The sequence below is a fragment of the Trachemys scripta genome, chromosome 9, assembly GCF_013100865.1.
Source record: "Trachemys scripta elegans isolate TJP31775 chromosome 9, CAS_Tse_1.0, whole genome shotgun sequence".
In the NCBI taxonomy this organism is placed as follows: Eukaryota; Metazoa; Chordata; order Testudines; family Emydidae; genus Trachemys; species Trachemys scripta.
In genome coordinates this window covers 41,772,500-41,783,995 of record NC_048306.1, presented here as the reverse complement: position 1 = coordinate 41,783,995, position 11,496 = coordinate 41,772,500, and the positions used below count along the sequence as shown (strand labels likewise).

Sequence of the window (11,496 nt, the reverse complement as noted above, 5' to 3'; positions counted from 1 at the left end):
ATAGACATCAGTAGCTGAATTGCAGTGTTTATTTAATTGGCATGGGCTGAGGTGATTTGAACAGGGATAGAGAGTCAAAAGACTTTGCTTCTGCCTCTGTGTCTCTGTCTAACATTTCATCACTGTGTCTTGGTTTCTCTATCAGTGTAATGGGGACAGTGATATCTACTGCACAAAGTAGCTTGAGTTTAGGGTGCTCAGCCATTCTCATGGTTGAGCCAACATTTTCTGGGCCTCGGTTTCCTCATCTGGGCAAGGGGCAAAATAATACCCATCTTTGTAAGGGGCTTTGAAATCCTCAGATGCTAGGCCCTGTATAGGTGCCGAACATCCTGCAGAGTGGCCCAGATCTTAGCCTGGAACAATTTAAATGCAGCTAACTCCACAGCCTGAAGCTATGTGCAATATAATAGGGTTGGGTGTTTTCAGCCAGGCTGGGAAGCTGATTGGCTGTGCGTCTCTGAGTGCTCTCAGAAACTGGGCCAGTGCATTCTATTCCCATGTCCCTCAGACATGCCGTATGTGCGCAAAATATTTTAATACAACATGACATGTAAATGGAAATCTTCCACCTGGAGAGAGTTACTGCCAGAAACACCCCTCCTTTCCCTTTCTTCTCTTGCCAACAGCACGTCCCCTGGGACAGATGTGGGGTGCCTGAAAAACCTCATCTGCCCTGAATGGGGACTGTATTCCCCTGGGTTGGGCTAGATTGTAACCACTGAAGCTCGGCTGTCCTATTGTGTATTGTCCTGCTACACGAAATTGCTCGGTAATAGAAAATCCTGCATCCTAAAGGGTCTGCTGGAATCCAGTGGCCCTGCACTGTCCAAGCGTCAAGAGTTTGTCCATTCCAATTCCTGCGGGAAATAAAAGTAGCGAAGAGAGCGAATAACACTGCACGTGCTGCCCTTCCTCCCCCTCTCTCTAGCTGTACAGGATGCAGCTCTTGCAATATGCTGGCAGGGAGTGAAGCGAGTGTGTCGTAAAAGGGGAGGAGGAGGGTTCGCTCAGCTTCCTAGCAATAAAAAGGTAAGCAGTGTGAGAGAGGGAGCAGGACAGGGAGGAAGAGAGGCTTGGAGCAGGGGAGGGCAGCCACAATACAGAGGCGCTAGGAGGGCATACTGCACTGGCTACAGTGAAAGATTAAAAGGTAACTGATCTCCTAATCTCTCTGCCTTCCCTTTTGAGTGCATTGCTTCCCTAATGCTAAGTAGCTGCTGCAGTCAGAGAGGAAGGCGCTCGCTGGTTTCATTTCCAGGACAGCCTGCCAGTGGATGTTGATGTACAGCACCCTCAGGGGCTAGCGTTTTGAAGGCGGCAGGTTGCCCTTTCCCCGGCACGCCGGTTTTGTGTGCGCGTGGGTGTCTTTCCTCTTGTCTCTCTCGCCTGGGAATGGATGGTTGTTTTTTTGAGGGCAGACCAAGGCTGCCGTGCTAGGCTCGCTTGAGGGACCCGCTGGCGAGGAGGGATTGTCTGTCCCCGGAGGAATGAAAGACACGTAACAGGAGAAATACTAAAGAGCCCGAAGACATTGTGATTGCTTCTGCCCTTTGCCAGCTTTGGCTGGGTCCTTGGCCACTGTCGCTTTGAAAGGGAGCAGCTGGAAAGGTGGGGATCAAGTTCTATATTGTCATTTGTAATGCATGAGTGTCTCGCTATCCCGAGCTTAATTTGTAATGAAAGAGGTGCCGGGGCTCAAGCAATTTTTTTACTTTCATAACTGACGCAGCAAGCCCAGGGCTGCTGGGGCCCTGAACTGCCAAGCCCAGAGGTGCCGGAGTTCAGCTCTGGCAAGCCCCAGCACAAGCAAAGCACGTTATCTATCCATCTATCTATCCTACAAACAAAGGGAGAGTGTTGCTTTAGCAGGGAATCGCTCCCCCGTTAGCCTAATTGGTCATTTGTAAGCCGCCTGATCGCCTTAAAAATACTTATTAAATAATTGAAAGCCCTGGCAGCCAGCCGCTTTATAAAAAGACCCCGAGCTGGGACCGCATGTCCTCGCTAATCAGGGTCTTTCACGCTCCACAGCACCGAAGTTACTTTGCATCTGTGTAAAGGGAAACGTTCCGCCACTGAACAGAGCCTGGTTGTCGAAGCAGCGTTGTCCCTTCTTCTTCGGGGCGCCACCTCTCCCTGCTGCCATTGTAGCAGGTGAGCGTGGGGCTCAGGACAGGGTGGCCTGGACTTGGCTGGAGTCGCAGCCAGCCTCACTGGAGCAGAGCTAAGGAAGGTGTATTGCTGCTGGCGGGCCTGATCCTACTCAGAAGATTTTGCTGTTGAGTTCAGTGGGAGCAGAATAGGGAGCCCAGGGCAAGAGTGTTTTGAAGTGTTCTTATGGGGGAAGGGAAAGATTCCATAGATTCCAGCGGTGCATGCGTTCCTCTCCGGACATGTATGTATTGCACAAACTAGTAAAGGCATTAACTAATGCTCTCCTCTCTCCCTGGCAAAAAGAGGAACTGGAGTGACCTGGCCAGGGCTAGAAGCCTGCGGGTCAAGTTTCTGATTAGGCTGGAAAGCAGCTGTTAAAGGGAATTCTCACTTGTGATTAAAGGAGCTTTTTTTTTTTCTTTTTCTTTTTTTTTTCTTCCCCCTTCCCCTGTTTTCCAAACATCTCGATCCTGGAGTGGGGCTGGGATGCTCTGGATTTTGTACTTGTCTGACCGCTTCTAATTGAAAAGCATCTTCTTAAGGCTTGCTCCTAAGCCGATTGAAGTCAGTGGGGGCCAAACCCTCAGGTGGTGTAAATCAGTGTAGTTCCATTGACTTCAGGGAGCTTGGGATCAAACTGTTACAGTGTGGTTGCAATCAGCAAAGTGACTGTAAAAAGGGCCAAACTCTGCTTTCTACCACAGCCGTGTTAATGCAGAGGAGCTCCATTGCCTCACAGGATTTACATTGGTCTGAGAGCAGGATTTGGCCCCTAAAGTCTCTGTAACTTCCATAGCAAATGTGCTCACTTTACAAATCAAAAGCGTATTATTTTGGCATGCCATCGCTGCAAGCTCCAGCTGTGCAGTAGGAATCCAGCTGTGCTCCTTCTGCCGCTGCTGCCATCGCCTGTAATAAAGAGTCTTTAATTGGCACTCCGCTGGCAGGGTTTGTTTTTGTTGCTGAATGAAATGCGAGGCAGACTCCTGCTTACTCTCTCGTAGCTCCATTGGCTGTGCGAGGCTAAGAGGAGTAACTTTTGGTGGGTGTTAGTAAAGTCAGCAGCTGTCACTCAAAGTCACGAGGGGCACAGATCTGGAAAGTAAAAGGGGGCCGGTTGTTTTTACCTGGTCACCTTTCTCACCGTAGCTAGGTGTTATTGCAGAGGTCCCCTTGCCCCTCGGAGAGCAGGCTAAGAGCTGTGGCTCTGGGCTCTGCACTATGGAGGAGCCAAAGGAACTTTAAACAATTTTTTGGCATAATTTTATTAGAAAACAATTAGAGACTGGAGCACGCTGCCAATCTCAGAGCTTGATTTGGATTCCCAAAGTGAGGGGGCCCACAGAGCGAGGGGTTTTCTTTGGCCCATTTCAGAGAGGGGAGGATCCAACTGTCTATTGCATTATAATCCTTTTGCAGCATTCTTGGAGCCATTCAGACAGCAGAAGTAGCCACTGGGAATTATACCCAACACAGGGTAATTCCAGGGGTAGCATAAGACCAGAGTGACAGCTGTCTGTCACACCCCCTCGCAGCCCCTGTAGTTGGGGGGTGTGAGTAAGGGCAAGGCACTGCTAGAGTGCTGCTGAGCTATGTCTATTCTTGACTGCCACAATGGCTCTTTCGGACTCATGAATCGGCTGCTATTGGTTAGAGCATCCCTCTTAATTTACCCCAGGGCCTGGGCAGAGCCTAAGGCCAGTCCCAGAATATAGAGAGGCACAAAGGTTGTGCTCTCCACAAGCTCATGTAATGAGTATAGTTCAGCCAGAGCTGATCATCTAAGGTCTGCTGGTAAATTTCGGTCTAGACTTAGATTTCACCACCCCCACCCCCACCCCGCAACATTCCAGGGTATTTGGATGCTGGGTTTTGGTGCCAGGACTTTTAAAAAAAAGTCATCCAGTTTGATATGGAAATCCACTTAAATCTTTGCAGCTTTAGTGGCTGGCCAGAGTGCCGCGGGGAGGGCAGCAAGCCCGGCTGGGGCACCGCTCTCCCCGACCGGCCGGAGCGCCGGGAGGAGGGCAGAGAGCCTGGCTGCGGCCCTGCTCTCCCTGACCAGCCAGAGTGCCGGGAGGAGGGCAGCTCTGCTCTCCCCGACCGGCCGGAGCGCCGGGAGGAGGGCGGAGAGCCCAGCCGCGGCCCTGCTCTCCCCGACCGGCCGGAGCGCCGGGAGGAGGGCGGAGAGCCCGGCTGCGGCCCCGCTCTCCCCGACCAGCCGGAACACCGGGAGGAGGGTGGAGAGCCCAGCCGCGGCCCTGCTCTCCCCGACCTGGCGGAGCGCTGGGAGGAGGGTGGAGAGCGCGGCCCCGCTCTCCCCAGCCGGCCGGAGCGCCGCAGGGAGGGCGGCGAGCCCAGTCGCGGCCCCGCTCTCGGGCCAGAGCGCCGCCGGGCGCCCCAACAGCCCCAGTATGTTTAAAACAAAACAAAAAAACCCTGAGCGCCGCTCCACTCCAGGTGCTGCCCCAAGCACATGCTTGGTAGGCTGGTGCCTGGAGCCGGCCCTGGCAGGAACTTCAGTGGAGTTGTGCTATCTTCCACCCAGTCTGAATTTGGTCATCATGTCTCCATCACATCCTCTTTGGGCCCAGAGCAGAATGAGGAGTCCAAAAGGACTGGCTATTTCTACGAGCCCAAGGCACATCAGCAGCAGTTACACTGCTTGGGATAAATATCTATAAGGAACACCACCAGCTCTCCTGCATTAGGGCACAAACCAACCACTCATTGCCTGATGCTGTGGGGAACCCTACCCCGTGGGTATATTATTGCCCCCTTATAGGTGTTTCACGGCTTCCTCTGAAGCAGCTGGCATTTTCCACTGCCTGGTGCTGGGCCAAATGGGCCATAGATCAGATGCAGCATGTGGCAACTCCTATTGTTCCTGTTATTTAAACAATACAGAATTTAATTCACTAATGTCAGCAAAAATGCTAAACTCCCTGCCCATGGAGTAAACCGCAATAACCCCTGGAGCTGGAGGAACTAGACGGACTTAGAATATGTCTTGAAGGTCAACAGGTTGGGCCCCCTAACCTGTCAGACCATGGAAGGGAAGCCAAGATGTCCCACCTATCGTGCCCCAGATGCTGTGATCCAGGGACTGTAGTAAATTGCCCAGCTGACCTCAGGGTCCCAGAGGCAAAGGGAAAAGAGGTGGAGTTCAGGCAGCCAGGACCTTAAGCATGTTCCTGATCCTGCAGTGCTTAATCACCTGAGCTACCCCATTGAAGTAGCTCAGCTGGGTGAGGACTGCAGGCCTTGGTGTTGATAAGAGAACTGTGTTGCGTTGCCTGGTGAGTTTAACATCACTGTGGACTGTTGCTTGCTTTTGCAGGTGGGAAGGAGGAGGTGGCTCACCATGGCCTTGGCGGACAATGCGAGCTGTGCCAAACCCAGTGATGACTTCCTTTTCCCAGAGATCATTGAGCTCAATGTGGGTGGGCAGGTCTACATCACACGCCATCCCACCTTGGTCAGTGTGCCCGGCTCACTGCTCTGGGAAATGTTCACTCAGAAGAACATCCGCTCCTTGGCCCGGGACAGCAAGGGCCGCTTCTTCGTGGACCGAGATGGTTTCCTCTTCCGCTACATCTTGGATTACATGAGGGACCAGCAGCTGGTGCTACCCGAGCACTTCCCGGAGAGGAACCGCCTGCAGCGGGAAGCCGAGTACTTCAAGCTACCGGAGCTGGTCAAGATGCTGTCTCCAAAGCTCAGCAAGCAGAACTCCATCGGGGATGACCCATGCCAAAGTGACCCAGAGGAGCTGTCTCCCAATGCGGACACGGCCCACAACCTTGCCTCTGCCAGTGCCGCCCTGACTAATGCCCCCGCGGGCTCCTTTGCCTCCAGCGGGGGTGGCGCTGGCCCAGACATTCGAAGGTCAGGTTTCATCACCATCGGCTACCGGGGCACCTACACCCTGGGCAGGGACAGCCAGACGGATGCCAAGTTCCGCAGGGTAGCGCGGATCATGGTGTGCGGCAAGACCTCGCTGGCCAAAGAAGTCTTTGGGGACACCTTGAACGAGAGCAGGGACCCTGACCGGCCTCCGGAGAGGTACACCTCCAGGTACTACCTCAAATTCACCTTCCTGGAGCAAGCTTTTGACAAACTGGCCGACGCCGGCTTCCACATGGTGGCGTGCAACTCCACGGGCACCTGCGCCTTTGCCCATGACCAGACAGACGACAAGATCTGGACCTCTTACACCGAATATGTTTTCTACCGTGAGTGACAGTTACCAAAAAACAAACACCAAATGCCAACTCTCCCTCCCCACCTGCTGTGCTGGCTGTTTTCTGTAGAACTTAGACATCAGACCCTTGAACCTTGGTATTTTTCCTCCTTCCTTTACATTTGTTTTTCCAAGTCGAACCCTCTCTGGCTCCCTCTTGTACTGGTTATTGAATAACACCAACCCTCTTCTCCAACTTCCAACAGTAGCTCCCAACCCTCTCCGGATCCTGGACTTGGCTGTTCTTGTACAGGGGAAGGCGGGGGGGAAATATCTTTGTGTTGGGGGAGAACTGCTTGGGGATTTTTGCTGCTGGATAAGCTCACCAGAATTAACAAGTGAAGAGACGCTGAGCAGAGCTCCAGCCAGGTTGTAATCGGAACCAATTCCCAGCCTCACAATGTGTATACCCAGGAATGTGCTGTGTATGCTATACCAGATTTGCTGGGTAACTCATGCAAGGGGAATCTCGGTTCCATGTTATGGCTGGTGGAGGGAGCAAAGGGGAAAGAGATCCTGATACTGTAGATATATTGCCAATAGCCTATGTAAGCAGCTTAGCATTTAGCCTGCCAGTGCTTGGAAAGGTTAGAGAGATAGAGACGTGCCGCACATGTTTGCAGCTCTGGATTCAAAACATTTTCGCTATCCTAACTGAGATGCTTCTTGATTCTTTGATATGGGCTAATAGAGAGAGACACACACACCCCTGTGTATATACCTGGGGTAGGACGGGGTGGGGGGGGAAGGCCTATCTGGTATTTTCACACAATGGGGTGTATAATAGACCTTTAGGACTGTTTGATGTCAGTGTCAAATTTACCTTCATCATTCTGTCACTTAGAGTAGGAAGAAGGTAATCAGACTCCAGGAGGACCGGCTTTGATTGCTACAGCGAATGACATTCTGGTTTGCCCACAGCTACGACTATATATTTATAGATTAAAGAGAATCTTAACTAAAAAGGAGCAGGGGGGGGGGGGAAATCTTTGCCACTTCATTGGTAACCTCTCGCTAGGTCTCTTTCTAATTGTGGCACTCCGTTCTCTGTTCGCGGGCCTGAGGCTGGCTGGCTGCTGCTTTACCATGCCTGGGCCACATGTAATAAAGGAACAAAAAAGACCTGCTTTTGTGTTAATGGGCTGAGGTGAAAGGCAGAAAAGCCAGTGCCCCTTTTTGACTGAAAGCACATGGAGCTGGGAACGATTCTTGTCTAGAGTGCAGGGATTTTAGAGTAAAAGAATCAGCCACGCAAAAGGCATTTGATGGAGGTCTGTTTTCTGGGGCATTTTTTTTTCTCCTTTGAATGCAGATATTGAAGATCTCTGCAATTAGAGAGTTCCCTTCCTACCTGGCCTCTTCCCTTAAGTTTTGCTCCAACCCCATTCTCCTCCTCTTTGAACCTCCCCCTCTCTGCAACTGCACTTGTTAAACTATTACCAGGAATGAGTGTTACTGCTCTTGTTAAACTATTACCAGGAATGAGTGTTACTGCTCATGAGAGAGATACCAATGGCTCTGGACTGAGGCATTCAGTCAATGGAAATTCTCCCACTGACTGCCAGAAAACAGGTTATGGATCCAACCTTGTGCAGGCAGGCACTGTGCAAGCTTCTGCTAATGTGCTTAATGCCTGAAGCACCCGTTGTGATTGCAGTCCTCACGCGGCTCTGCCAGAGCACCTCAGTCCTGAAGTTCAGTCCTGGCTTTCCCCAGGCAGCTCTACCACTGCCCTTCAATCCTGATCCACAGTCTCTGTTCCTTGCTTGTCCAGTCCTGGGCTCCCACACAACTCTGCCAAGACACCAGACCTGCAGTCCACCCTGCTATTCAGGGCAGCTGCTGCTAGTTGAATGTATGTGGTGTATGGGTCAGATAATCACACTACATGGATACTGGTGTGGGTGCAGATCTTGGGGGACTACTAGTACTTTCTTAAGAGTCGGGGGGCGGGGGGACGACTGAGAAATGTTCTAGAAAGAAGAAAAAGAGTAGGGATTTGGGGCAAAAATAACAACAAAATCTTCTCCCTCCTGAAAACTCATTGAAGAAGGGGAGCTATGAGAATTGTTTTTAAAATGGTGAGCGCTTCATGATTCCAGAATTGTGCTTAGGGGAACACAGTCATCTACTTTTAAGCTCTGTTTGTTTAGAAAAAAATCTCAGAATCAAAAGGGTTTGTGTGCGGTGCGGGGAAGGGAGGGATGGGGCCATGTGCAGGGGTGGGGGCACAAGATCAAAATTAATAGAGATATGTCATGTTTGTTTGCTTTTGTAATATTTTAACATTCTTCTAGAGCACTGGTGACGGGAGCTGATCAGAAAATGGAATTTCCATCCCGTGGGAAATACCAACATAGTTGGTGTTTGTTTTTGTCCCCCAAAAGTCAAAATCTCCAATTTTTTCATGGAAAGAATATTCCATAATATTTCAGCCTGGAAGCATTGAAATGACTGCATTAAAATGAAACATTTCAACAATGGTGAAACATTATTCTATAATGAAATATTGAATGCGTCATATTAAAATTAATATTACAACATACTAGACCAAGTGAGAATGTCAAAACAAAATAAAAGACTCCCATTTGGAATCATTTTGCAACTTTTATGTCAAAAATTTCCTCAGAATTGACAAGTTCCCATGAAACATTTTGATTTCAACAAAGTAGCATTTTCCAATGGAAAAACTGCACCACTGAAAATATTTCAATTCAAACAGTAGAATCTTACTAGTGCAGAGAACCGTAAGGTGGAACTGGCTAATCTAACCCTTATGTAGACTTCCCACAGAATGTCATGGGGATGAAGAGTGAGACTTTCAACAGGAGATGGGCATGTTTGAAAACCCATAAGGTTGATAAAAATGGCTCTACATACAAGCCTATAGGATGTAACACAGAATGGGATCCTTCTATAGGCTTTTTGAATGATACTACAGAAAGTAAGTAGCTCTCTGTTAAATTCCAGAGCAGAATTCAGAAAATCCATTGCAACATTCTCATCTTTCATTAAATTCTTAGTGAGCAAATTCAGTTGGCTAAGCTCAGCAAAGTGCAAAGACTTAACAGCAAAGTAAAAGATGAAAGTAAGATGTGAAGATGCGTTCAGTATTCATCAGCTAAGGAGAAAAGACATAGAGGCAAGAGGTAATTAAAAAAAAAAAAACACAGAATGAATGTTTTATTGACAATTCTCCTTTAACAGGGTTTGTGCCTGCATTTCGGTGCAGTGTTTTAAATATTTAGTGGATGGCCTGGCAAAGCCAGCTGTTTCAGAGGAACCTGGAAAAACTCATCTAGACATGTTTGCTTATTTTTTTCATGAGCTTTCCCCTCCCCTGCCCAATAAGGTCTTTTGGAGCCAAAGCAAAATGAATTCTGGTCTCCTGATAGTTCCACCAACCAGGAAGTGAAATACCAGGAGAAGGACATAGCTTCATAGGAAGGCAGCATGTTAACAGAGCCTTGGAGACCTGGGTTCATAGAGTATACGGACAGAAGGGACCATGTCTGTGATCATATAGACTGACTTGTTGCCTAGCACAGGCCATGGGCCTTCTTTATATTAATTCCTGTTTGAACTAGAGCAGATATTTTAGAAAAAAACTCCAATCTTGATTTTAAAACAGCCAGTGATGGAGAATCCACCACTCGAGCTAGCTGGGAAACAGCAGTTCCATTTTGTGTAAAATTATGACATTTGTTGACATTTGTTTTCATGCACACCAAAACTGAGACCTTTTGAAATGTTTTGCCAAAAATGAGAGTGAAAGCGAGCTCTATCCTCAAATAGCCTAGTGATTAGGGTATTCAGCTTGGATGTGGGACACCCAAGTTCAAGTTCTTGGGTCTCCCACATCCCAGGTGAGAGCCCTAAGCACCAGGCTATTCTGGAGTGGGTCTTTCTCTCTTGTTTTGACCTGTAATTCCAACCTGAACCTGAGCTATCTTCCCGACTAAATATTTGTTGACACTGATATGTTTCTGTGAAAGACTTCAGTGTCAATGGAAAAAAGTTTTCTGACCAGCTCTGTTCACCCTTGGTATGTTGTTCCATTGGTTCATTATTCTTGCTGTTAAAAATGTGTGCCTTTATTGGTTCAAACTGGATTCTATTTCTGGCTTTGCCATTGTTTTGCTGGGTGGCCTTCGGAAAGTCACGTCACCACTCTGTGCCTCGGTTTCCCCCCCCTGTGTAAAATGAGGTCAATGATACTGACCTCCTTTATAAAGTACTTTGAGATCTACCGAGGACAAGATCGAGGTAGTATTATTATCTCTTGTTATTTTGAACCCCATCTCTCTCAACGACTCCCTGAGCCATTAATGCAGCATGTAAAGAACTCAGATACAAATACCCATGCTCACCCCTTGTTAGTACTGTTGTCTCATTGGCTTATGGGAACATAATGAGTGCAAGAAGCTTTAATAATTGCAAGGTGAGCCTTTCCCCATTAGAGCGTGACCTGTGCAAGGTGGAAAGCGGCCTGGTGATAAAGACTAATGCACACTTGATGCAGACAGACCCAGAATGATGCTTTCCTAGCCTACGAGTGGAGGGGAGAGTGTGGACATAGAGCTCAGATATTTTGCTGAGAAGGCTCCTGCGATGACAGACAGGGGAGGTGTTCGGTGCCTGAGGACTAAGGGCAGCTAGAGATCCAACTTCCGCAGGAGGGGCCAGTCATTTTAATTGGGTGACAATGAAAAAAATAACAATCAAAGGGTTATTTTCCTAAACCAGCACCTCCCTTCCCCCTCCCTTCCGGGGCGCCCCCCCCCCCCCCCCCCCCGTGGTGCTAGCTCTGCTCATGGCAGCAGGATCCCCTTCTGAACTTGGTCATGAGATTTGAAACATAGAGACACACCTGGGAAGTGGGCGATGTCCTGAATTTTAGGGCAGCCAGAGGGGGCACTGTGGTAGGAGGTCTCTGAGCATAGTAAGGCAGGGTTGGGTTTCAATCCCAGGCACACCCTGCTTGGCCTCTCCTAACCTCCCCTGCCTCCCCCGCCAGTTCCTGACTCCTCCCTCAGCTCAGAAGCCAGTGAGAGGAGACAGGTCAAGGCCAGGGGAGGGGAGGATCAAGCAGGGAG

The 11,496-nt window shown here is 49.4% G+C and overlaps 1 protein-coding gene across 3 annotated transcripts; it reads left to right on the top strand.

Moving 5' to 3' along the window:
- Positions 1-893: 893 nt before the first annotated feature.
- On the top strand, positions 894-10,654 carry LOC117882550 (BTB/POZ domain-containing protein KCTD12-like). 3 transcript variants are annotated; one of them, XM_034780949.1, is made up of 2 exons: positions 894-1,032; positions 5,498-10,654. In XM_034780949.1, exon 2 carries the CDS (start codon positions 5,522-5,524, stop codon positions 6,398-6,400), a length of 879 nt encoding a protein of 292 aa, XP_034636840.1. In that variant the 5' UTR covers positions 894-1,032; positions 5,498-5,521; the 3' UTR covers positions 6,401-10,654. The 3 variants fall into 3 exon arrangements, with proteins under 3 accessions (XP_034636840.1, XP_034636838.1, XP_034636839.1); XM_034780947.1 differs by having other exon boundaries at positions 1,019-1,153; XM_034780948.1 differs by lacking the exon at positions 894-1,032 and adding an exon at positions 1,163-1,611.
- The last annotated feature ends 842 nt before the right edge of the window (positions 10,655-11,496 follow it).

What these genes read in the sequence shown, in the direction of transcription:
- LOC117882550 (XM_034780949.1), top strand. Translation starts at nt 5,522, where the DNA reads ATGGCCTTGGCGGACAATGCGAGCTGTGCCAAACCCAGTGATGACTTC.